This window comes from Oncorhynchus masou, chromosome 18, assembly GCF_036934945.1.
Source record: "Oncorhynchus masou masou isolate Uvic2021 chromosome 18, UVic_Omas_1.1, whole genome shotgun sequence".
NCBI lineage: Eukaryota > Metazoa > Chordata > Actinopteri > Salmoniformes > Salmonidae > Oncorhynchus > Oncorhynchus masou.
Window position 1 is genome coordinate 54,407,467 of NC_088229.1, and position 27,474 is coordinate 54,434,940.

General features: G+C 42.9%; 1 protein-coding gene across 5 annotated transcripts in view; it reads right to left on the minus strand.

Annotated features, from left to right (window-relative positions):
• Window positions 1-218: 218 nt before the first annotated feature.
• LOC135504832 (signal transducer and activator of transcription 5B-like) overlaps window positions 219-27,474 on the minus strand; it is a 33,299-nt gene continuing 6,043 nt past the window's right edge. For 3 of the 5 annotated variants that reach the window (XM_064923720.1, XM_064923719.1, XM_064923718.1), the window contains exons 4-19: window positions 26,072-26,161; window positions 25,683-25,863; window positions 25,135-25,265; window positions 23,816-23,967; window positions 23,402-23,557; window positions 17,511-17,690; window positions 11,559-11,646; window positions 9,977-10,099; window positions 9,492-9,584; window positions 9,052-9,258; window positions 8,441-8,535; window positions 7,654-7,796; window positions 7,163-7,318; window positions 7,024-7,075; window positions 6,617-6,724; window positions 219-447 (exon numbers count right to left, since the gene is read on the minus strand). In XM_064923720.1, the coding sequence (XP_064779792.1) occupies window positions 321-447; window positions 6,617-6,724; window positions 7,024-7,075; window positions 7,163-7,318; window positions 7,654-7,796; window positions 8,441-8,535; window positions 9,052-9,258; window positions 9,492-9,584; window positions 9,977-10,099; window positions 11,559-11,646; window positions 17,511-17,690; window positions 23,402-23,557; window positions 23,816-23,967; window positions 25,135-25,265; window positions 25,683-25,863; window positions 26,072-26,161 (2,082 nt within the window). In that variant the 3' untranslated portion in view covers window positions 219-320. Of the gene's footprint in view, window positions 448-608; window positions 693-6,616; window positions 6,725-7,023; window positions 7,076-7,162; window positions 7,319-7,653; window positions 7,797-8,440; window positions 8,536-9,051; window positions 9,259-9,491; window positions 9,585-9,976; window positions 10,100-11,558; window positions 11,647-17,510; window positions 17,691-23,401; window positions 23,558-23,815; window positions 23,968-25,134; window positions 25,266-25,682; window positions 25,864-26,071; window positions 26,162-27,474 lie in introns of those variants that run through there. The other 2 variants (XM_064923723.1, XM_064923724.1) reach the window with 2 other exon arrangements.

A 27,474-nucleotide genomic window follows, 5' to 3' on the forward strand; every position in this document is an offset into this window, starting at 1 on the left:
CAGCATAGCTAAACATTTTTGTAAAAATATTGCTGTATATTGTAGTAACACACATTTCTACATTTTTCTCAGTATTTACTTCCAAACAAACCTTTTCAACTGTGCTTTTTTTCCCCCAGGTACAATTAGTTATTTCCTTTAAATAATCAATTGCCACGTCAAGAAGATCAGAAAAGAATCCAAGAACTGTCAAATATTACATTTCACCTTTGAGAATTGACAAAAAAATAGACAATATAAACCAATGGGACCAAAACCATTGGATGTTTTCTGGGTGCTTGCTCTTGTTGGGTGCAGGGTCAGGGGTCAAAGGTGAAAGTTCAGGACTGTTGGCCGTCCCACTGGTTGGCCATGGGCCGCCGCAGAAGCTCCTCCACGTGTCGGGCCACATCCATGGTGTCTTCCAGGTCAAACTCTCCATCTGCATCCATCATGGGGTCACTTCTGCTGGGGTGGGAAGGGAGACATACAGACCGCAATCAGTAAGGCATAACGTTGTGTGATATCTGATAGAATATCTGTACCAAAAGCCGGACATGTAGAGAAAAGGAATCATTAGTGATTGGGGAAAGAATCTATATAGTAGGGCAGGGGTATTGAACTCTTACCCTACGAGGTCCGAAGCCTGATGGTTTTCTGTTCTCCCTGATAATTAATTGCACCCACCTGGTGTCCCACATCTAAATCAGTCCCTGATTAGAGAGGAACAATGAAAAAATGCAATTTGAAGTCCAGAGTTGAATTTGAGGGTAGTATTGTGTCGCAATATAATTGTTTTCCGGTTTTATATAGATACTATGACTCCAAGTATTGATTTGCTAGGCAGTATTTCTCATCATTTTATCTCGTTCTCTTCTCTTTTTTTATTTTTAAAGGAGAGCCAACAAGTTTAACCCATTACCTTATCTCCATGACTGATCAAAACTTGGTTTTTTCATGGCTCTCTAATTGTCCCTCTGCAGCAGATGTATAGTGAGCAATGTTTGGATCATTGACTCACAAAAATTGCAGTATCGAATCAAAATACATATAGAATCTCTAAAACATATGGTATCGGCACCGAAGTACAGTGATAATATTTTATTGTCCCTGGCAATTCCCAGCCCTAGAAATCACGTCAGCTCTTTTAAGGGCATTTCAATCCGCAATGCTTTGTATGTTGCAACCTTCCGAAAACGACCATATTAGGAAACCCGTGACGAAGCAAGCCTTGACTGGGCTTCTGGTACAGTTTGTCGTGTGCTAGCCTTGAAAGCCAAGGGTAGGGATTTTGATTCCAATCTGACTTTTTCCGATATCAAGAGAGAATATAACGGTTTATATTGGCGTTTCTGTGTGATGCTTCAAAGTGGCCACCTTTTGCCTTGACAGCTTTGCACACTCTTGGAATTCTCTTAACCAGCTTCAAATGACCTGGCCTCCACAATCACCTGACCTCAACCCAATTGAGATGGTTTGGGATGAGTTGGACCACAAAGTGAAGGAAAAGCAGCCAATAAGTGCTCAGCATATGTGGGAACTCCTTCAAGACTGTTGGAAAAGCATTCCAGGTGAAGCTGGTTGAGAGAAAGCAAATAGTGTGCAAAGCTGTCAAAGGCAAAGGGTGGCTACTTTGAAGAATCTAGAATATATTTTGGTTTAACACTTTTTGGGTTACTACATTATTCCATATGTGTTATTTCATAGTTGAGGTCTTCACTATTATTCTACAGTGTAGAAAATGGTACAAATAAAGAAAAACCCTTGAATGAGTAGGTGTCCAAACCTTTAGATAGATGTATAGATAGATAGATGTATAGATAGATGTATAGATATGAATGAATGAATGAATATATATATATATATATATATATATATATATATATATATATATATAGATATATATGAATGAATGAATGAATATATATATAAATATAAACATTGGGAAGTCACCGTTAAAAACATTTCTAAAAACTAATATATATATATGATAAAAATGGTATTATTAGAAAAAAGAAATCGATACTTGGAGCCAAATATAGATATAAAAATCATCCAAAACATTAAATACATTAACAATAATCAGCTCAAAGTCAATTTCAGGTCTTGTGAGCAGAAACTTCAACATTGTGAGAAACTTCCAGCGTGTGTTCACCATAAACACAGAGGTTAGTTTTATACAGTGGCCAAATAGGCTACTGTGGCTATTTGAGCATAATGTAGGTCTACCAGTAAAACCAAATGGAGCAGATGCATTCCATAACATTTGCACATGGAAATAGCTATTTACGGAAAGTATTCAAAAACATCGACTTTTTCCACATTACAGCCTGATTCTAAAATGGATTCAATTCTTTTTAACCTTCAATCTACACACAATACCCCATAATGACAAAGCAAAAACTGAAATATCACATTTACATAAGTATTCAAGCCCCTTACTCAGTAATTTGTTGAAGCACCTTTGGCAGCGATTACAGCCTCGAGTCTTCTTGGGTATGACGCTACAAGCTTGGCACATCTGTATTTGGGGAGATTCTCCCATTCTTCTCTGCAGTTCCTCTCGAGCTCTGTCAGGTTGAATGGGGAGCGTCGCTGCACAGCTATTTTCAGGTCTCTCCAGAGATGTTCTACCAGGTTCTAGTCCGGGCGCTGGCTGGGCCACTGAAGGACATTGAGACTTGTCCCGAAGCCACTCCTGCGTTGTCTTGGCTGTGTGCTTAGGGTCGTTGTCCTGTTGTCCTAGTCTACAAGTCCCTGGAGCTGAAAAACAACCTCACAGAATGATGCTGCCGCCACCATGCTTCACCGTAGGGATGGTGACTGGTTTCCTCCAGATGTGACGCTTGGCATTCAGGTCAAAGACTTTAATCTTGGTTTCATCAAACCAGATAATCTTGTTTCTCATGGTCTGAGAGTCCTTTAGGTGCCTTTTGGCAAAGTCCAAGCGGGCTGTCATGTGCCTTTTACTGAGGGGTGGCTTCTGTCTGGCCACTACCATAAAGGCCTGATAGGTGGAGTGCTGCGGAGATGGGAGAAAGTTCCAGGAGGACAACCATCTTCACAGAGTAACACTGGAGCTCTATCAGAGTGAGCATCGGGTTCTTGGTCACCTTCCTGACCAATGCACTTTCTCCCCCGATTGCTCAGTTTGGCTCAGTGGCCAGCTCTACAAAGTCTCTTGGTTTTTCCAAACTTCTTCCATTTAAGAATGATGGAAGCCAGTGTGTTCTTGGGGACATTCAATTCCGCAGCAATTTTTTGGTACCCTTCCACAGATCTGTACCTCGACACAATCTTGTCTCGGAGCTCTACGGACAAGTCCTTTGACCACATGGCTTGGTTTTTGTTCTGCCATGCACTGTCAACTGTGGGACCTTATATAGACAGGTGGGGGCCTTTCCAAATCCTGTCCAATCAATTGAATTTACCACAGGTAGACTCCAAACATCAAGGATGATCAATGGAAACAGGAGTTACATTGAGTCTCATAGCAAAGGATCTGAATACCTATGTAAATTATGTTTATTTATTATTAATATACATTTTTTTATGTACTTTTTATCCCCTTTTTGTGATATTCAAATTGGTAGTTACAGTCTTGTCCCATCGCTGCAAATCCCATGCGGACTCGGGAGAGGTGAAGGTCGAGAGAAATGTGTCCTCAAACAATACCCCACCAAGCCGCACTGCTTCAGGACACAATTCACGCTTAACCCGGAAGCCAGCCGTACCAATGTGTGGAAGGAAACACCATACAGCTGGCAACTGAAGCCAGCATGCATGAGCCCGGCCGCCAGAAGGAGTTGCTAGAGCACGATGGGACAAGGACATCCCTTAACCCGGACGACGCTTGGCCAATTTTTCGCGGCCAGTTCCGACACAGCCCAGGATCAAACCAGGATCTGTAGTGACGTATCTAGCACTGATCAGTGCCTTAGAATGCTGCGCCACTTGGGAAGTCACCGTTAAAAAATAATAATTTATAAATAAATTTGCAAACATTTCTAAAAACCTGTTTTCGCTTTATCATTATGGGGTATTGTGTGTAGATTGATGAGGATTTTGTATTTTTATTTAATACATTTTAGAATAAGGCTGTATCGTACTAAAATGTACTGTATAAAACATTGCGCTTGCCAACTTGGTTAGCTATGTTACCGGTTTCAATACAGCAACTGTTTTAGACATGTTTTTTTTAACCAAGCCAGAGAAATAAATCTTTAAAATCAGTACAGAGTGAACGAACATCAAAACACTGTGCAATGAAAGCTTACTGTCACCATCAGACAACAATTCCAAATGTCAGCTTAGAACCCCCCCCCAATACCATTGAATAGTAAGGAAAGCCAGCGAGCATTTGGCCTCCTTTGGTAAGAAAATAATAGTAAATCAGGGTTGAGCTAAACTGAGTGAGTTCAACTTTGAATGGTCATGGAGTAGAAAAAAAAAGAAGTGTCAAGGGAAGCCAGCTTGGATTTGGCTTCACACCAATCACAATAAAAGTAAAATGTAATTGACAGAGAGTGTCATTGTCCTCCAGTGGCTAAAGTCGGTCATTTCCTAAATTAGCCATGGATGAAGATCGGGATTTGGACTTGTGGTTTTACTTAAATCTCCGTACCGGCTAATGAAAATAATGGCGATTCTGATCTAGCCATAAACTCATACATTGTACACCTGGCCTTAGATGATTGAAGTTCAATATGTAGTAGGCTAATGTTAACATGCTGGCTCATAGTTGCCCATGAAATAAGTTAGGCCAGCGAGCAAGCAATTTAGCCAGGTAGCCTAGGACAACAAAATCTAAAAAGTGTGTACTATATGATGGAGTCATAGACCGTTTCAGCAACATGAAAGAGGATGACATTGGCGTTCCTCTACAAGTAGTGAGTCAACACACAAATCAGTGCCATGTACAGCCACAACATATTTAGCTTACAGTTGATTGGACAAAAACTTGTGGTATTTTTAAGTTGTCACTGTATTAGACTAAGCATAGGTGATTTGATGTTGAAATGGTGCTGGAATAGTGGAGGCAGCTCCTTTTTTCTTTGCAACTTGTGGTAACTCTGGTTTTAAATCAACAGCTGTTAGGTAGTCCGAAAATGTTGAAAGCAAACCTCCACACTCCCCCCCAATTTTCGCCTAAAATGACATACCCAAATCTAACTGCCTGCAGCTCAGAACCTGAAGCAAGGATATGCATTATCTTGCTACCATTTGAAAAGGAAACACTTTGAAGTTTGTGGAAATGTGAAATGAATGTAGGAAAATATTAAACATTTTACAGATTTTTTTTTACAGATCTGGTAAAAGATAGCAGAAATTTAAAAAACAAAAAACAAATTTTTGTTCCATCTTTGAAATACAAGAGAAAGGCCAAAATGTATTATTCCTGCAATTTAGATTTTTTGTGCAAAGTATTAGACGGATTCAATTAACCATTGCATTTCTGTTCAAACTGTTATATAAGACTGCCCAAATGTGCCTAATTGGTTTATTAATACATTTTCAGGTCCATGACTGTGCACTCCTCAAACAATAGCAAGTTATTCTATCACTATTATAGCTACTGTAAATTGGACAGTGCAGTTAGATCAACAAGAATGTAAGATTTCTGCCCATATCAGATATGTCTATGTCCTGGGAAATGTCCTTGTTACTTACAACCTCATGCTAATCACATTAGCCTACGTTAGCTCAACCGTAACGCGTGAGGGACACCGATCCTGTAGAGGTTGTTAAATTAACTTGCTTGACCATGTTGTAAGTCAAGTATCTGATTGTTACATGCAATGTTTTGTGGACTTCACCGGACAAATGTTGCTTTCTTGTTTTTGATGATTCAAACGTGTAGCAAAATTCACATGCGTACTTCACCCATGAGCTACCCAGGTTTTGTAGCACACAGCTTTGACCTACTATAGCCTAATGATAAACATTATTTTAATAGCAGGTCACTGTAAAGTCCATTATGCCGCTGAAGAGTATGAATTAGGCTGTTTGAGAATGTTTGAATCCTAAGCAACCTGCCTACACATTGTTGGAAGTAAAATAGCGCATGAGTGAAATACGCATATTGGGTGCTCATGTGAATTTATTTTATTCTTCGGCTTCAAACCAATTCTTACATAAAACACAATTTGTAGTTTTTAATTATACATACACACAGAAATATATCTACAGATATACATCTATATGGGCTAATAACTTGTAAATATCAACAAATGTGCGCAAATCTGCACTTTGATCTGATAAGCTCACCCACTCGCGATGGTCGGATAAAGAAACATACCGCTCGTAGATTACCTGTCAGAATTCTCCTCTAGTGCGCTCTACCTACAACAAAATCCCTGACTCAATCTTGCAACGCTAGTTTTGTTGCTTTCAAAGGGTTGGTGATATGTTGATTCAATCACAAGTCCCATATTAGAGGGAAACACTGATATAAATATATAGTGTAAACTAACGGAGTATACTTGTGCATCTCTGCGTGAGCTGGTATTTCTTCCACGCGGCAGTCGTGGGAGGAGGTGGGTAGCCGGGCAAGCATGCAGCTTAGAGGGAACTGCATGTCATCTAATGACTAGTCACTGCTGTACATTGATACTTTCCCCATCTGTAGTGTACTTACATGGGAGGGAAAATTGCAAAGTTGATGGGGTGAGCCACTGACGGGGAGGGTGCCTGGTCCATGTAGGTGGGGTTCCCACTGGACGGCTCAGGGTTGGGAGTAGTGAATCTACAGAGAGGACAGGAAGCACAATCACATTAAAGCTACAGTCTGGGATTTGGGAAACTGTTTACATTTTGGGTATTTGCCCATTGATTATTGAAGAATATAACTTAGAAATGCTTCATGAGTCTTTATCATAAACCAAAAGAAAAACAAAGAAAAGTAATTTACACACAATTGCCGAATTACAAATCGCCATATGATAGGGTAGAGGCTAGCGCCAGATTTGGAATGGGGTATTATTGTTTCAGTATATGGGTTTAGAAACAGTAAAAAAATTGTTATATGCATGACAGTATACGTACTCTGGCACAACCTGCTTGATCTGTGGTTTGACGTAGCCATCCACTGCTTTTGCTGAGAGAAAATGAGAACAGCCAAATTTGAGATCACCTTAACTTAAGAAACAAAAATAAAGTTAAGGATGAGGAGGATGGTACGTACAGAGGGGAGGGGTGTAGTACTTGGAGAACACCTCGTCCTTGGGCCGGTCGGGATAGAGGAACATAAGGTGGTTGAGGTCACTGATGCGGTCGGCTAGTGAGCGGATGGAAAAGTCTTTGGTGGTGTACGGCATGAGGTTCCACACCAGCCTCTCCCCTGGAGAACAATATCATAGAAAAATATCCTTTCAACCTCAAGTTAGCCAGATTAGGCTCATTGACATCACATTTTTTTGAGGAAGAGACCTGGACTAAGGTGACAGAGTACATCTAAAAGGTCCATTAAGTAGCTTTGTGTACAAGTCACATATTAAGATCATATGCATCTACGTTATGTTAGCTAAAAGTCAACCAGCTGAATAAATCGGCAACAACGTTTTTCCTGCCTCAATTACCTACACTCCATCACACGATGTGGAGAACCATGCATAGGCTCATGTATTGGCCCGAAAACACTCTGCTTACTCCTAGGTGGGTAGTAGAGTACAGTACCCGCTTTGTTAGGGTTCTCTGCCACCCAGGCGATGGTGATGCCCCCGATCTCAGAGTCACTGAAGCGGAGCAGGAAGGTCCCGTTGGGCTTGGACATCAGCATGTCCTGGGCCTGCTGTTTATTCACAAAGCCCAAGATCGCCCTGCGTAACACGAATACGCAGTACGTGAACATACACACATGCGTACGCAGTACACGCGCACACACACACAGTATGAAAGTTAACATCTCGCAAGCACTCACAGAAATTCACACACAATATGTACAAAAAAAAAAAAAAAAAAGCCCACACATGTTGCCCTATTTCATTGCACAATTCTAAAGACATATTTTCACAATAAGAGCATGGTCAAAAGGCTGCTTATTCAACTCATTCCTTTCATCAAAAATGGTCTAATAACAGGGTTAATGGAAAGGCTGAGCCTGCAGGAGCGAATTGAACCGCCCCGTCCCACAGATGTTACAATGTGTGCGAGCAGTAAATTCAATTGTCATTTTTTTACAGACAGCTTACAACAGAGAAAGGCACTTTACAGTTGCAGTTTGTCAAAGTTTGAACACCAGACAAAGACGGCCGATCATGTGTGGGGGTGAGTGAGAACAGGAAGGAGGCGGAAGCGGTAGCAGAGCGAGCAGCAGGTACGTACTTTTTGCTGTTGTGTAAAGTAGATAATCCCGCACGAGCGCAAAAGGTACGGTTGTTAAGCTATAGGGAAGAAGCGTCCAGAGAATTTGGCCACACATCCACTAATGGAAAAGCTCTGAATTGAAGCACTCCTCTCTTACCCGTCATTCCAGTGGGGCTTCAGGTGTTTCTTCATGAGCTCCATGACTCCGTCAAACCACTGCCAGAAAGTGAAGTTCCTCCCTGGCAAGCTCTCCTGTGGATAGCATAGATAATCAAACCTGGTTCACAATACCATTGGTTTTCTTTCTATTACAAATACTTTGACACTGGCATTGCTGTTAAAGTCTTAAAGATGCAATCCGCAGTAGGGTCAAACAGCGCCACTGGCCTCCCCACCACCATTGTTATTGTTGCCGAGCTGAGGAGCGTTGTTGAGAATGGTCAACTAAATTACAATACATAGTGCTCTTTAATTGTGTGTGAAATGAAGTCCAAGGGGCAGAAAAAAAATACTGTTGTTTGCAGTAAAATTACTTTTGTTGTAATACCGCAAACGGACGTGGCCGTTTCGTCATCGTGGATTCCAGCTTTAAATCTATGAGGTAACAATCCCTATACCAGTGGTTTTTAATGGTCATGCCGCAGTAGTAGTCAGTGGTGAAACGGTTAGAACTTGTTTGTACTGGGGCCAAGACATGGTCATGTGGCGGTAAAAATAGTCACTGCTGTGGTAAAACAATCTAAAAGTCTAAATCAAAAACGGTCGTACCCGGTTGAACTGGGCCCAGGACATGGTCATGTTGCGGTAGTCTTCTTGGTTTATGCTGGCGCTGCTGAATGCCTTCTGGGCCAGGAAGACCAGGTTGTCGTCGCAGAGGCCACGGGCACTGTGCATCTCTGCCTTGTATTTCATGTCTAGGGCTTCACACAGCTGGGGCCACAGCACCTTGTCAGGAACGACGAATGGCACCCTGCCCTGGGGGAGGGGGGATGGAGGAGGAAAGCAGAGTGTGTGTATGAGGGAGAGGAAAGGAGGGTTGGAACAGCAAAAAAAAAAAAAAAAAGGGGGGGGGTGAAATCAGGGAAAGAGATAAGAATGATATATACAGGAGTTGTTCCGAACCTTTCCAACACTTAGATAAACTACAGTGGCAGATAAGAGACAGGGGTGTATGCAAAGTGTCTTCCAGTAAAGGCCAATAAACTCACCGGCTCTGCAAAAGCGTTGTCCCACAGGACCGTTGCCGTGGCGTTGTTGTCTTGACTACCGTGAACTATCACCACGACGGGGAGAGATAATGTCTGGGGGGGGGGGAATAAAAGTTACACTGACTGCATTAAGTGATTAAATAAGTCATCCTACTCAAAGTTCACTAAAGAATGGATGTCAATGAAATGAAAGACATCAAATCTGATCAAAATGATCCTGTATTGTCTCAATCTTGCTGCCCCATTCAATTCCCCTTTCATTTAAGGACACGGACAATATTTAAACCAAATATCATGGTATCATCGAACATGATCTTTGTAATAGCATTATGATGGGGTATGTTAGAGATTTGCTTCGCTTTGCCTTAAAAACTGCCAAAAAAAAGAGGGACCACAGAATTGAACAACACAGGATTATTTCGATCTGGATTAAATGTTGAGACAAACTGGGCTCTGGTGTTTCTAGAAGTGGATTTTCCTGTAACCTTGACGTGGAAGACCAGCTCGTTGCCCCCCACGCTGAACTGAGACTCAAACATGACAGTGAACTTCTCCTCTGTGACCGACTCTGCCCCGCGACGGTCCGACCGCTTGATCCGCTTTAGGGACTACACAGCACAGGAGAGACCACAACACAATCTTTGCTTATCGACCACAACTACAAAACTGCTGCAACATTTTGACCACATGTACATATATGTATCACAATTTGTTAAAACCACAAAAGTTGAGTAAAACACCAATTACAATAAATCAGTGATGTAATTGTATTTATAAGTATAACTCATTCTAACATAGCGGTTAGAGTGTTGAGCCAGTAACAAATCCCTGAGCTGACAAGGTGAAAAATCTGCCGACGTGCCCTTGAACAAAGCACTTAAACCTAATAGCTCCAGGGTCGCCGTTGATAATGGCAGACCCAGGCGAAACACAGGGGGAGTTGGGAGTCCAAATGAACATGGCAGATTTGAGCACTTCAACGAGCTTTCCTTATCAAAGCACAATACTGAATACAGTTTCAAGAACTTGCCCCACATCCCTCCCGCTAAATTGGACAACCTTTGTTTCCATCTCGGACAACAAATGTGCAATGTAAATTAAGAGGACTATGTATTGTGAAAGATGAGACATTGAGGATTACATTAAACACAGCTTTTGATGTCATACAAGCAAGCCAAACACGTGAGTCCACCTTTCCATAACACCTACAGTGTTTATGATTTTGAACAAGAGAATGGCATCACAACCCTGTGTTGTTTTGAACAGAATGAACCGGTTTGTCCATCCAAGAAAATGAGCTGCGGAACACACACCTGAACGCACGCATGACTAATTTCTACCCAAATTGCCCTGTGAAAGCCCAAACACTAAGATCATATTTTAGAAACTTAGCTGGTCATGTTGGCAATAAAACAAGCTTTCAAATGACGCCCACCTCAGATCGCGATTTATAAAATGGCCCGTTTTTGGATCCACCGTAAACAGTAATTGTGTGATGCAGGGCTGTGTTCCAAACAAAACTACAAGTGTGCTTGCTCTAGTTCCTCAACAGCACATAGGGGAGCTCGTCGTCATTTTTTGTTGTTGTCTTATGTTGCACCTACCCCTCATTTTGCAGGAATATTCTTATCATGTTACTGAATGTATTTTCAGATTTTGTTATCAACAAATGCAGCAAAAAGTACAGTAAATGTAAAATGCACATAAGATCAATGTAATGTTTGGATTCAGTCTTGTGTCAGGTGAACCGTTGTATCCTCAACTTGGGTCTAATAATGCTCCCGTAATCTCCAAATTGTTCCCATTCAATTGCTACCAAGCTTATGCATGTGCTTTTCATATTTCTTCTGGCCAATTCCCAATGGTGTAAAGGGTTAATACACCTGTACATGTTTGACTTTTTTTTTTAACTGCGCGTTGGTTGCTTATTCATCCTAACTCACCATGTTCCTGAAGTGAGCACTCAGGGTTCCTGTGCGTTGGTTGCTTATTTATCCTAACTCACCATGTTCCTGAAGTGAGCACTCAGGGTTCCTGTGCGTTGGTTGCTTATTTATCCTAACTCACCATGTTCCTGAAGTGAGCACTCAGGGTTCCTGTGGTCCGGTGGTATTCCATCACACAGTTGTTGTTGAGAATTTCTCCACTGCTGTCACTGCAACACAGACAAGAGACATAAATCTGTCAAACTGTTGTGTGCGTGTACATGTACAAATGTGTATATTTGTCAACTTTTGGTTGCGGGTGACAGTAGTGGCCCTAGAATTGGACCGAGTAGAAGTTTCACATTTTGTGTGTGTGTGTTTAGGGCCGTAGCCAACAAAGACAAGTGGTCCGGACCTCAGTTAAAAAAAAAAAAAAAAAAAAACGTTTTTTTAGGAACTCAATCAGGGCTTGAACTTACTGCTGAAAGTTTGAATACACAAGGTGCAATTTCGAAACTTAGTTAGCAGTTTTCCTCATTATATATCAAATCTTCTACGTCACATTCGTAAACAACAGGTATAGACCAACAGTGAAATGCTTATAGATACTTTTGTACCCGTTTCCTCCAGGCCCTTCCTGACCATGCAGAAAGAAAGAAAGAAAGAAGAGAAATAATAGAAATGCAATAACACAATAACAAAAGTAATAATTAATACACAAAGTAGAAAGTGGCTATATACACACACGGGTACCAGTATCGATGTTGATGTGCAGAGGTACAAGGTAACTGAGGCAGATACAGTTGAAGTCGGAAGTTTACATACTTAGGTTGGAGTCATTAAAACTCGTTTTTAACCACTCCACACATTTCTTGTTAACAAACTATAGTTTTGACAAGTCAGTTAGGATGTATTTCAAGGCCTACCTTCAAACTCAGTGCCTCTTTGCTTGACATCATGGAAAAATCAAAAAATATCAGCCAAGACCTCAGGAATTATTATTATTTTTTTTTTAAATTGTAGACCTCCCCAAGTCTGGTTCATCCTTGGGAGCAATTTTGAAATGCCTGAAGGTACCACGTTCATCTGTACAAACAATAGTATGCAAGTATAAACACCATGGGACCACGCTGCCATCATACCACTCAGGAAGGACACACATTGCGTCTCCTAGAGATGAATGCACTTTGGTGCGAATAGTGCAAATCAATCCCAGAACAACAGCAAAGGACCTTGATGAAGATTCTGGAGGAAACGGGTACAAAAGTATCTATATCCACAGTAAAATGAGTCCTATATCGACATAACCTGAAAGGCCACTCAGCAAGGAAGAAGCCACTGCTCCAAAACCGCCATAAAAAAGCCAGACGACGGTTTGCAACTGCACATGGGGACAAAGATCGTACTTTCTGGAGAAATGTCCTCTGGTCTGATGAAACAAAAATATAACTGTTTGGCCATAATTACCATCGTTATGGTTGGAGGAAAAAGGGGGAGGCTTGCAAGCCGAAGAACATCATACCAACCGTGAAGCACGGGGTGGAAGTAACATGTTATGGGGGTGCTTTGCTGCAGGAGGGACTGGTGCACTTCACAAAATAGATGGCATCATGAGGTAGGAAAATTCTATGGATATATTGAAGCAACATCTCAAGACATCAGTCGGGAAGTTAAAGCTTGGTAGCAAATGGGTCTTCCAAATGAACAATGACCCAAGCATACTTCCAAAGTTGTGGCAAAATGGCTTCAGGACAACAAAGTCAAGGTATTGGAGTGGCCATCACAAAGCCCTGACCTCAATCCTATAGAAATGCGTGGGAAGAACAGAAAAAGCGTGCACAAGCAAGGAGGCCTACAAACCTGACTCAGTTACACCAGCTCTGTCAGGAGAAACGGGCCAAAATTCACCCAACTTATTGTGGGAAGCTTGTGGAAGGCTACCCAAAACGTTTAACCCAAGTTAAACAATTTAGAGGCAATGCTACCAAATACTAATTGAGTGTATGTAAACTTCTGACCCACTGGTAATGTGATGAAAGAAATAAAAGCTGAAATAAATCTTCATATCTACTATTATGACATTTCACATTCTTAAAATAAAGTGGTGAACCTAACTGACCTAAGACAGGGAATTTTTACTCGGATTAAATGTCAGGAATTGCAAAAAAACTGAGTTTAAATGTATTTGGCTAAGGTGTATGTAAACTTCCGACTTAAATTGCATGTACATGTTACTACGAATACAGTGGTTAAGGGCTTGTAAGTAAGCATTTCACGGTATGGTCTACACCTGTAGTATTCAGCACGTGACAAAAAATTGGATTTCATAGATAAAACCGTAGCAGCAGCATATGTGATGAGTCAAAAGTTACCTCAAACGGTCAATGCAGATAACTATTTAACTAAGCAAATAGCTACCCGGACTAAATATTTAGTAGTCTTATGGCTTTGGGATAGAAACTGACCAGGGTCCTGTTGGTTCCAGACTTGGTGCATTGGTACCGCTTGCCGTGCGGTAGCAGAGAGAACAGCCTGACTTGGGTGGCTGGAGTCTGACCATTTCTAGGTCCTTTCTCTGACACCGCCTGGTGTACCCTCTGTAGCGCCTTGCGGTCGGATGCCAACCAGTTGCCATACCAAGCGGTGATGAAGCCAGTCAAGATGCTTTCAATGGTGCAGCTGTATGTGTTGTGTTGTTGCCTACCCTCACCACCTGGGGGCAGCCCGTCAGGTGTTCAGGCCCAGGGTCCTTTGCTTAGTGATGAGTTGAGGGCACTAAGATGTTAAACATTGAGCTGTAGTCAATGAGTATTTTCACATAGGTGTACCTCTTGTCAGGATGGGAGTGGGCAGTGTGGAGTTCAATAGAGATTGTGTCATCTGTGGAGGAAGTATGCAAATTGGAGTGGGTCCAGGGTGTCTGGGATGATGGCCTTGATGTGAGCCATGACCAGGCTTCAAAGCATTGCATGGCTACAGATGTGAGTGCTACGGGGCGATAGTCATGTAGACAGGTTACCTTGGCGTTGTTGGGCATAGGGACAATGGTGGTCTGCTTGAAACATGTAGGTAATACAGACTGGGTCAGAGAAAGGTTGTAAATGTCAGTGAAGACACTTTCCAGAGCATGCTCAGAGTATGCATCCTGATTACCGGCTTGGCCCTGCGACCTTGTAAATGTTAACCTGTTTAAAAGTCTTACATCAGCTACGGAGAGCGTGATCAGTCATTTGGAACAGCTGGCACTCATGCATGGTTCAGTGTCGCTTGCCTCGAAGCGAGCTTTGAAAGCATTTCGCTCGTCTGGTAAGCTCGCATCACAGGGCAGTTCGTGGCTGTGTTTCCTTTTGTAATCCATGATAGTTTGCAAGCCCTGCTACATCCAACGAGCATCGGAGCCGGCGTAGTAGGGTTTGATCTTAGTCCTGTTGTGATGCTTTGCCTGTTTGATGTCCAGATTAGTATCCCGCTCCTTGAAAGCAGCAGCTCTAGCCTTTAGCTCAGTGTGGCAGTTGCCTGTAATCCCTGGCTTCTGGTTGGGATATGTGCGTAAGGTCACTCTGGGGACGACGGCGTCGATGCACTTACTTAATGATGCCAATTACATCGGACGAATCCCAGAACATGTTAAAGTCTGTGCTAGCAAAACAGTCCTGTAGCTTAGCATCTGCTTAATCGGACAACTTCCGTACTTCCTGTTTGAGTTTTTGCTTGTAAGCAGGAATCAGGATAGAGAGTTATGGTCAGATTTGCCAAATGGAGGGCGAGGGAGAACTTCGTATCTGATTCTGTGTGTAGAGTAATAATACATTTATTTTATATAGTGCTTTTCATTACAAAGAGAATCTCAAAGACGCTGTAAAAACAAAAAACAAATGTAGAGATCTGGCAGGTCTTGAGCGATGGTCTTCCACAACTTCCGATAAGTTGTTGTTCAGCAAGGCAATTCAAAAAGGCTTGGCAGTAGCTTAAGCGGAAGGAGCTTTGATGGCACAGAAGGTGAGCAGCATCAATCAGTTACTTAGACAGGGTTGTAAGCTCTTCATCAGGCACCTTGTTTGTTGACTCCTCCTCCTCCAGGCTGGATAGTCCACTACTGAAGTGTAGCACCCATCGAGGTGATGCTTTGGTAGCTATAAAACGCCAGAAAGACCACAACTCCTCGGCAGTAGTCAGAAATAGTCCCCTATGGAGGCGGGCATCTCTCAACCCCTCACACCGCAGTCCACATTGTTCATCCAACCAGGGCAGGGGGAGGGGGGGGGGATAGGGGAGTGCTGAATTCATGTATCATTCAAATGATCGCATAGCATTTTGTTTGGCTAGTTAGCTAGCTGGCTAACTAACAAGCTAGCTAACATGCCAAACAAAATGACTTGCCATTCGTCCAGCAGCTCCACACTGACTAATGAATAAAGGCAATGGACTTTTGCATCCTCTAGTTGCACAAGTGACATGCTAGAATGAGCATTTTCCTGTTCGCTTCTGGCCCTATACAGCTCGTTGAGGTTGGTCTTAGTGCCAGCATCGGTTAGTGGTGGTAAATAGACACCAGCTGTTTTTGTTGGACAATTAAAACATTTTTTTTTTTTTAAGGTCAATACACTGCATTTCAAACATCCAGGAATGATTCATGAATTCAGGGCTTGTAAAATTAAACCTAGAGTAAATATGATCCTTCAACCATAAGACCCACAAATAAGTTAATCATTTAATCAAAATAGTTATATTCACGGATCTGGCTTTCATGTCTATAAATATGCCCTATTTGTTTAAAAAAAAAATAACCAGAACCATCCATGTACAATGCACATCCAACAATAATGACCAACTCTGGTCCGGCATTATAGAAAGTTAACACAGGTCTCAAACAATCTCTCAAGCACAAGCCCAGTGCTAGTGAGTAGCCAGCTAATCTTTATATTTAAAGTGCAGCCAACTTGGATCTATTTGCTTTGCTAACATGGTAGAACAGTTGAACTGTTATGAATACACCCTCCCGTCTGTCTCCAACCTTTTGAACGATAGGTCGTTCACTTTGTTTAGATGTTGAAATCAAATGGCCTACCTGGATAAGATGCTAATTTCTCAGAATGAGAACGATTTGCCAATTCCTTATGCATCTATTTTATGCTCAATGCACATTTATAAAAACTCAGACTAGACAGCTAGCCCATAAGTCTGTTGCTAAAATGTTGCTAGCGGTACCGCAATACGGTGCACAACAAACTGAGCATACATTTTCAGGTTCATTGAGTGTGAAAAACCCAGCAGCGTTTGAGTTCTTAACATACTAAAACTGGTGCACCTGGCACCTACTACCATACAACGTTCAAAGGCACTTAAATCTTTTGTCTTGCCCATTCACCCTCTGAATGGCACATAAACAATGTCTCAAGGCTTGAAAATCCTTCTTTAACCGGTCGACCCTGACTGAAGTGGTTTTTAACAGGCGACATCCACAAAGGTATGACAGCTTTCACCTGGATTCACCTAGTCAGTGTGTAGAGGAAAAAGCAGATGTTCCTAATATTTTGTGCACTCGGTGTAATCTGTTTCTCTCTGTGTCCATATGACCAATTATGATCCAACCTCCTGTGATGCAAATCGAGGTTAGTGATCGATGTTCTGATGTCCAGAAGGTCTTTTCGGTCATAGGAAACATTATGTACAAAAAAGTTAAGATCTGTGCAACAACAAAAAAGAATTGGTCAGGAGACCGTAAAACGGCAGCTATCCATTGCAGCGCGATTCTAAACAAAAATCACTGACAGTCACTGAATTAGCCAGCCTGTAAAAGACAAACAAAATGTAATTGGTAAATTAGTCTAGGTCATCTAGCTAGCCAGCTATCTACACCTGTAATAATCATGGCTGAATTATAGACTGGGCATGCAGGGCACTATATTTTCCATCACTCTGATATATTAACATTGCATAAGTCATGGAAGTGTAAAATTGCAGGAAATAAGCTTTAAAAACGGCAAACATTTCTCCCCACCCGGACCTCACCAAAACACAGACCCTGGCTATGGCTCTGTGTGTGTCTGTAAGTGTGTATGCCTGTCAAGAGGGTGTGTGTGTGGCTTCTCACTTGCGGGTGCTCTCATTCTTGAGAAGGGCCTTGGCCTGCTGCTCGCTGACGATGACTGCCTTGACCTGCGGGGGGTTCATGTGCACGTTGAGCTTCCCGCCCACCAGTAGGCGCACAGTTGCCGCAAACTTAGTCTGGGTCTTCAGCACCTGGGGGGGCTGCTTCTCGATGATAAACGTACTGATAGGTGAGGTGAGGAATTGAGGGGAGGTGGGGGGGGGGGGTGTAGCAAGGGAGGAAAGATGGTTGGGTAGAAAAAGAGAGTGAGAGAAAGTGGGTAAATACTGCATTTAAAAGATTAGAGGCTGCGTACAAGATAAAATGACATGACCTACAGATCTTAGGGGTGTAGCGGTACACAGATTCACACCAAACCGTTCTGGGATCTCAGTTTGGGACGCACTTTGAAGCTGAATGAATACATAGATGTAACACCCTCTAAGCCGACAGGCTTCTTACACTGTTGTACGCCTCAAGGAAAATCACGAGCAGAATCTCTCGTCATCTGGCTATTCCATTAAAGCAACTAGAGCCAATCACCCCAGTATTCCGTGCACCAGAGCAAAAAAATAAAAATAACTCTGCATTCAAGCAGCCCTTCGCAGCAGATTCTGATCGGGCCTAAGAAAATCAAGAGAGAAATAGGTATGTTTATAGCCACGGATATGCACCCATTCTCGGTGGTTGAGAAGAATAGGGGGTGTCAGCACCTTGTGAAAGTGCTCGTGCCACATTACGAACTTGGCTCTCTCGCACTGACTTCAGCAAACAAGCAGTACCCGCTCTATAAGCAAGCTAAAGCAGAAGTTGTCAATGAATTGGCCAACGCACCAGGTGTTGTGCTCATTACAGGTGGATGGACCTCCAGGGCTTCCTAACAGTGACAGCCCATCACATTACCCCGGAGGGTGAAATGAGAAGTACGTGCTACAGACACGCCACCTTTATGAGTCACACAAGTGCATATTTCTCTCTTTGTAAGAGAACCTTATAGCATAGGCCTACGCAATGTCAGCCATGTTTACATATTGATTTCAAACCCATATTGCACTTTATTTGTGTGTTAATTTAAGAAACTACAAAAGTGTTGGTTTTCCTGATTGTGCTCTTATCAGGCATTATATGACCATATACTGAACAAAAATACAAAACATGTAAAGTGTTGGTCCAATGTTTCATGACCTGTAATAAAAGACCCCAGAAATGTGTTTACATCCATGTTAGTGAGCATTTCTCCTTCCACCTGACAGGTGTGGCTTATCAAGAAGTTAATTAAACAGCATGATCACCACACATGAGCAGTTTGTCACACAACACAATGTCCACAGATGTCTCAAGATTGAAGTCATGCAATTTGCATGCTGACTGCAGGAATGTCCACCAGAGCGGTTGCCAGAGAACTGAATGTTCATTTCTGTACCAGAGAATTTGGCTGTATGTCCAACCAGGCTCACAACAGCAGAACACGTGTAACCATACCAGCCCAGGAACTCCACATCCGGCTTCTTCCCCTGCGGGATCATCTGACACCAGCCATTGACACAGCTAAGGAAACTGGGTTTGCACAACCAAAGAAAGTCTGCACAAACAAACAGAAAACGGCTTGGGGAAGCGCATCTCCGTGCTCGTCGTCCTTCCCGTGGTCTAGACCTGACTGCAGTTCGGCATCATAGCCAACTTCAATGGGCAAATGCTCAACTTCAATGGCATCTAACACACTGGAGAAGTGTGCTCTTCATGGATGAATCCCGGTTTCAACTGTACTGGGCAGATGAAACATGTTGAAAGGACCTGTACACAATTCCAGATAGATGAAAATGTCCCAGTGGCCTGCATACTCAGACATGTCACCCATTGAGCATGTTTGGGATGCTCTGTAAGACAGCATGTTCCAGTTTGCACCAATATCCAGCAACTTCGCACAGCCATTGAAGAGGAGTGGGACAACATTCCACAATCAACAGTCGGATCAACTCATTACAAAGGAGAAGTGCGAGGCAAATGGTTGGTTTTCTGATGAACATTTTGGGGATAATAATTGTGAGGTGGAAACTTTCCGTGGGAATATAAGCAAATTAATATTGAGTTTATTTTTACAGGGACAGTGCACATTAATCAACATTTCAGGTTTTAGCCATCTGGCTACTTTTCAACCGCAGTCCCTGGGCAGGTTATTAAAAACAATTACAATATTGAGCAGTGAGCACACGCAGCGCAACATAGGACAAGCAAGACGTAGCATACAGACAGAACAAAAAGCAGCCAGATAAAATTCATAAAAGAAACAAAGTGTTTCCACACCTCACAAGCTACAGACATGAAGTGGCAATACACCGCTAGGGATTATGATCACAAATCTGATTGACCTTTAGACATGTATTCATACATTGTGAAAGTGTGATAGGTGGTGCAGTTGTGTGTGTGTGTGTGTGTGTGTGTGTGTCTGATGGCTGTGTATTCCAGACATGGGAAGCTCTCACAGAGAAAGCGTATTTACTAAAGGTGCTTTTCCTTAAGGGAACTATAGTCACCTCTCATCGCAGGCCTTATGGCAGCAGATCCACATGTTTGGGTTTTCTGTTTAACAAAAATACTGAGCGGAGGGGGAGCCAGGCCATTTAGGATCGTGAATACAAGACATGTGGCAGTGTATTGCACAAGATTTACAAACTCAGGAGCTCATGCTTCCTGAGGATGTAACAGTGATGATGGCTATTGGGCTTCCTATCAAGCACTTTGAGAGCATGTTTGTAGACAGACTGAATAGCCATCCTCAACAAGGTTAATACCAATTAAATGTAGATGTTTTTTGCATTGGATACATTTACCATACAGAAACAAATATTTTACCTTATCATAAGTAGACAATTGGAAATTATTAAATCCTTCCAATAAAAATAAAAACATTTAGTTACAAATTGAATTTCAAATGAGTCACAGGATGATTTCATTGGACAAAAGGGAATATTGATTGATCCATCGCATCTCCCAATAACGTTTTCAACATACATCTGTAAAATGATAGTCTAAACTAAAGCTTTGGTTGTCTTCCTCTCAGGCTTCCATGTCTTCTCCCTGGACTTCCTCAATGTCCATTTCTTGAACATCAGACTGAGGATAGCTCGTTGTCGGGCGCAAAAAGACTCAAATTTGCCCGGATGGCCACCAAATTTTCAACCCTTGTATTGGTCAGCCTGTTGTGTGCTTTGGTGTGTGTGTTCCCAAACAAGGACCAGTTGCCCTGTGAGGTGTTTGATGTTGGTGGGATTTGGAAGATGGTGGAGGCTACAGGGGAAAGAGCCTCAGATCCACAAAGTCCCTTCCACCAGATGAGATATGTTGGCACAACTGCCATATTGCATCTCCATCCCAAAGTCCTTGCATGGAAACGTACTTTACCAGACCTCCAAGAACCTTGCCCTCATCCAAGCCACGGTGGTGAGATACGGTAGTGATGACACTATAGGCCTTGTTGATCTCTGCACCAGACAGGATACTCTTGCCAGCATACTTGGGGTCTAACATGTACGCTGCGGCGTGTATGGGCTGCAGGCAGAAGTCTTCACGCTTTTTGATGCAAATCAGAACTGCAGTTTCCTCTGCTTGGAGTGCGGAGGGTAGTGAAGTGGGCAGGGTGGTACGGATTTCTTCTCTTACATCTGCACGCTGAGTCTGAACATCAAACAGAATGTCATTGTCTCCCTCAATCTGTGCAATGGCTACTGCTATAAGTTTCAGGATTTTCAGGCTGCTTACCACTCTCTCCCAAAATACATCATCCAGGAGGATCCTCTTGATGCGGCTGTCCATATCGGCAGACTGTGATATGGCCAATTCTTGGAGACTCCTTCCCCTCCAGGAGACTGTCAAACATGATGACAACACCACCTCAACAGGTGTTGCTGGGCAGCTTCAATGTGGTGTTTTTATTCTTCTCACTTTGCTTGGTGAGGTAGATTGCTGCTATAACTTGAAGACCCTTTACATACCTAACCATTTCCTTGGCTCTCTTGTAGAGTGTATCCATTGTTTTCAGTGCCATGATATCCTTGAGGAGCAGATTCAATGCATGAGCAGCACAGCCAATGAGCGTGATGTGAGGGTAGGACTTCTCCAATTTAGACCAAGCAGCCTTCATGTTAGCAGCATTGTCTGTCACCAGTGCAAATACCTTCTGTGATTCAAGGTCATTGATGACTGCCTTCAGCTCATCTGCAATGTAGAGACCGGTGTCGGTTGTCCCTTGTGTCTGTGCTCTTGTAGAATACTGGTTGAGGGGTGGAGATGTAGTTAATTATTCCTTGCCCATGAACATTCGACCACCCATCAGAGATGATTGATTTCTCTATGATTTGCTTGACCTTCACTAAACTCTGTTGAACTCCGCATCCAGCAAATGAGTAGATCAAGAATCTGGTTGGAGGGGCGTATGCTGAGCGAAGAACATTCAGAAATCTCTTCCAATACACATTGCCTGTGAGCAGCGGTGAACCAGTTGAATGTCTTGCTCGAGCTGTGTATGCATCTGACTACATTCCTCCATTGAGTCAAAAATAACTTCTGATTCCAGGAGGACCATGAGCTGTTGCTATCGATAAGGTGTCTGATTCATCATTTTCACCTCGAATAGAAGTAGAGGGACTTTTGTCAGAGGTTGCTTGTTGTGAGCGCTGAGGGAACTTGATGTACTTGGCCAGATGATTCTGCATCTTTGTTGCATTCTTCACATATGATTTGGCACAGTATTTGCAATTGTACACAGCTTTTCCTTCTACATTAGCTACGGTGAAATGACTCCACCCATCAGATAGTGCCAGTGGCATTATCCTGTAAAGATTAGAAAAACAATTGTAAAAAGAAAATAAATAAAAAATAATATTCCATGTACAGATAAATAGTTAGGCAGTTAGATTAAACAACTCCTTTGTAAGATAAATGTTGTAAAATGAAAAATGTATGGAAACAGGTGAATTAACACTCAGCAGGCTCAAGCAAGATAAAACCCACATGATCGCAAAAAAACTAACTAGCAGAAATTGTTAGAACAAGTTAGAAATGACTTTAAACACTTTGCTGTAGGCTACTATTTACTAGTTAACAAAAAATAATGTCATAAAATATATTCGCCCCACCCAGTATTGTAATCAAAGCATACCAGAAAGCATGTAGTCCTTGGTTCAGACAGTGTAGTAGTGTGGGCTCAATAGCATATCATTAGTGTGCAAGAACTTGAGAATCAGCTGTACATGTGATGGAAGAATGCACTGTGCATGCAGAGGGTTGCAATTCCATTGGGGATAGTTTAACCAAAATATGCCACAAAACCTAGAATTGCCTAATTTGTATCCCACAAAAAAAGGTTCACTGTTATAAGCTAATATTTTTAAGCAAAATCCCCCAAATTCAAGGGCTTAACTTCCCATGGAAAGTTCCCGACCCTTTGCAACCCTATCCACGTCCACACCTTTTTTTAAGGTGTATGTGACCAACAAATTCATATCTATATTCCCCGTCACAGATTTGAAATTAATGTATTTATCTCGATCGACTGATTTCTTTATATGGACTGTAACTCAGTAAAATCTTTGAGAATATTTGCATGTTGCGTTTATATTCTTGTTCAGTATATATAGAATCTGGACCAACACTTTGTATTTTCTTAAATAATCAAAAAAAATTCCTTTAGACTGGAATTGGAGGCAAATGATTACAAATACAAAACACACAGAACTATCGGGCTATACTGCCCTGAGCATGCAGTTCTGCAAACTAGTACAGAAGCACATACACTGACATCATGATCAGCACATTAACAAACCTGTACTCTTTGCATTATTGTGGATAACCTGGAAAACAAACGCCACATGCCTCCCCCACACACCCACCCCTACCTGGTGACGAGAGCGGAGATGATGTCGGTGATGTCAGAGTTGAGCTTGGTGAGCAGCTCCTCCATTGGGCCAGGCAGAGGTAGCTGCTGGGTCAGGTGTTCGGCCCGCCGGATCTGCTGTCGATTCTGCCAGATCAGGTCCGCTAGCTTTTCACACCTGGAGAGGGAAACAAGAACAAGCCCCCAAGAAAACACACACACATAAGCAGAGATGCGCACACACACACAAAAACAGAATCAGAGTGAGGGATGGGAAAGTGGGTTTGTGTTCAATTTGTAAAGGAGAGTGGCTAGAGAGGGACTAAGTGGCACACCAGCGCCAGGAGCGCTAAAGCATCCCTACCCCGCAACCCAAGAGGAGCGTCGCTAGCATCGACTGCAATGGACAGCTAGGAGTGTGTATGGTGGGACTCACCAGGACTGCAAGACATCCAGTCCCCCCTCGGTGGGTCCCCCGTTGCCGGCCAGCTGCTGACGTCTCTTCCACTGGATCAGCTCCTCATCCAGGATCAGCGTCTGCTGCTTCCTCAGCTGGCCCAGAGTCTTCTGGTGCTTCTCCGCCAGGTCCTACACAAACACAAAATAAATAAAAACAATAATTGAAATAAAATTTTACTTTTTTTTTTTTTTTTTAATCGCACACACACACAAAGAGACACACATGCAAGCTAGGTTTCCATCCAATTTGCAACAGATTTTCATGCCAATATTGTAGAATCTGCTTAAAGAAAATATGTGCATGTTCCCACCAGTGGCATGTTTTTTTTTGTGGATTAAAAAAAAACAGTCAGCTTAAGTACACACAAAACGTACTTTATTGCTTAAGTTTTCATGTACCGAATAAAAATCTGAAGTTCAACATGTTTCCGGCGCATTTTCAAATCTACCGATAGTTTTGTCACAAAAACTGTTGCATTAAATAGCAAATGTGCCTACTCTGGTCTTGGCATGAGCACTCTAGCCAACAGCTGGCAGATACAGTGTGGGTAGGATAGTCTACATGATGACATTATTATGGATAAGAGCAAGAAGAGTTAACTTGTCTAAAGACAGCCAAGCATCGATCATCATGTCACCAGAATAAGACCCTCCATATTTATTGGAAATAAGCATCAAGCTCATAACCATGCACTACCACCACCCTGTGTAGTTCATTAGAAATTATTTTTTTGCATTTTACCACCATTTTCTCCCTAATTTCGATCAATACGTTCTCTGAAACATCATCCGCCAAACCCCACTTAACCTGGGAGCCAGCCGCACCAATCTGTTTGAGGAAAAACCGTTCAACTGACGACCGAGGTCAGTCTGCAGGCGTCCAGCCCGCCACAAGGAATAGCTAGAGCGCGATGAGCCAAGTAAAGCCCCCCTAGGCCAAACCCTCCCCTAACCCGAACAATGCTGGGCCAAATTGTCTGTCGCCCTATGGTACTCCTGATCACGGCCGGTTGTGATACAGCCCAGGATCGAACCCGGGTCTGTCTTTAGCACTGTGTAACTCGGGAGGCCCCATCAGAACTTATTTCATCTGTAGCCTAATAAATGTCATTGTTTACTAACATCTGTACCAGATCAGCTTATTTGTAGTAACGAAATAAATACAACACAAAATTTACAAATCAGTTAATTCCCTTAATTGGAAGAAATGTTTATGCTTCTGGCCCCAATCTAGTAGTATTGAATGTGTTGCTTGTGTATGCACTGTATATCTGCCAGTCTGTTTCTGCAGCGTACCAGTCTGTATTTCTGCAGTGTGTTGGCCTCCCTGGTGAGCCAAGCCTCCACGGTGGCTCTCTTGGCCTGCAGGCTGGTCTCCCTCTGGGTTCGTTCTTCTGCCGGCACGGCTGACAGACTGCTCAACTGGGCTACAGAGTGGAGGGAGAGGGGGGAAGAATGGAGGAAGAAGATGAGAGGAGGGAGGTTAAAGTGGAGGTGGTGGCGGCGGCATGGGTAAATACATCTAATTTCCCCGTTACATACACCCACCTGGAGAGCTACTATACGGCAGGCTTTTACTCTAACCACTAACAGGGTTGATTCACTCTAACATGATTCAGCTCATCAAGGCCCTGAGGCGCGGTCGATTAGTTGAATCTGGGTCGTATTCATTAGGCACAACATGGAAGAAAACAGAGTGAAATAGGGAGGAACTACCTGAACTTGTCCAACAAGAAATGCTTGTTTAGGTTGTGAAACGTTTTGCTACAGTGTGCCCAAGTGGGTTAATCCCTCCAGGAATGCATTGAGAAGCGCTGCTGTAATATAGGCAGTCAGCGGCTCACCCTGGATGCGCAGGTTCTCCTGGTACTGGATGATGAAATACTCCTGGTTGTGCTGCAGCTTGCGCAGCTCGTTCTCAGTCTCCTGCGTGGACACGCGCAGCTCCTCAAACGTCTGGTTGATCTGCTGGTGCCTCTGGGACAGGCTGTCCATGGTCCCACCCCCACCGCCACTCCCGACGGCCTGCCAATGGAGAGAGAGGCCATAAGAAAGCAGTCCAATCGGATGGCAGAGCTCCAGCAGGATGAAGTATAGTCAAGGCCGCCAGGGGCCCGTTCAACAGAGAGCGACATCATAGAACAAAGCATTTTGTACAATTGATATGATTTGCTGTCTTGTAGACTAGGGAGTCATTCCAGCTCTATAAACTCTGTGTGTGCATAAGTCTCACGTTGTTGGCCTCCTGCACCAGCCTCTGCTCCGAGTGAAGGATGTGCTTGATGCAGCGCACCAGCTCAAGAGGACAGCGGTCATACGTGCTCTGAGGAAGGAAAGGATGCATTTGTCATACAAACACACACACACACACACACACACACACACGTGTACACACAGAAACGGCTGTAGACACAAAAACAAAAAGGCGCACAGCCGCAAGATTTCAATACTCTTCCACAGAGGATACGCCGAGGATGCACTTCAGTATCCTTCGCTAAAGGAGGTAATTGAGAAAGGGAGCAAACTCCTCCGTTCGCCTACTACCGAATTGACACCCTTCAACCACTTTTCGGTTTCCAGAGGAGAGGAGGAAAAAAGGGCAGACTTTTGTCTAATTGAGAATCTCCCACACATACACACGAAGAAACAGCTGCACTATGACGAAGAGGACAAGGCCACTGCCGTCACGACGCCACCCCAGTAGCATTGGCTGCTGTTCCAATACGGAGCCCTGCACCACCAGGGGAGTGAGAACATACTGCATACATACTCTAACAAGGCTAACTCAATCAGATCAATCAACTGTTGTTGACGCCAGGCGTTTGTAACACTGCCACTTGACCCTCGAAGCAGTGACAATTTCATACCACGTTTGTTAAGTTAAAGAGTGCTACAGAGAAACGCCTTTGGAATTTTCCTAATCTTCGGCTTCATTTCAAGGTGCCAAAAATTCAGTGTGAGCCAACACCGGATTAGCCACCTCCTGCTGTAACAGTGCTGGGCCATAATTAGGCACCAAACGGAAGAAACCCAGACCTGCCCATTTAGAGAAGCTTGTTTTCATCTTTCAGTGCAGAAACGCTGCGTCCCTTAACTTCTTGGTGACTGGGGGGCCGTATTGAGTAGCTTGGATGAATACGGTGCCCAGAGTAGAGTAAACTGCCTGCTACTCAGCCATAAAAGCTAGAATATGCATATTTGGATAGAAAATACTGAAGTTTCTAAAACTGTTTGAATGATGTCTGAGTATAACAGAACTCATATGGTAGGCGAAAAACTGAGAAAAAATCCAACCGGGAAGTGGGAAATCTGATGTTGGTTGTGTTTCCATCTCATTCCCTATTGAAGATACAGTGGGATATCGGTCATGTTGCACTTCCTAAGGCTTCCACTAGATGTCAAGTCTTTAGAACTTTGCTTGAGGCTTCTACTGTGAAGTGGGTCCAAATGAGAGGGGAATGAGTCAGAGGTCTGGCAGAATGCTTTGAGCTCATGACACGCGGTCATGTGAGAGTTAGCCCGCGTTCCATTGCTTTTCTACAGACAAAGGAATTCTCCGGTTGAAATATTATTGAAGATTTATGTGAAAAACAGCCTAAAGATTGATTCTATACTTAGTTTGACATGTTTCTACAG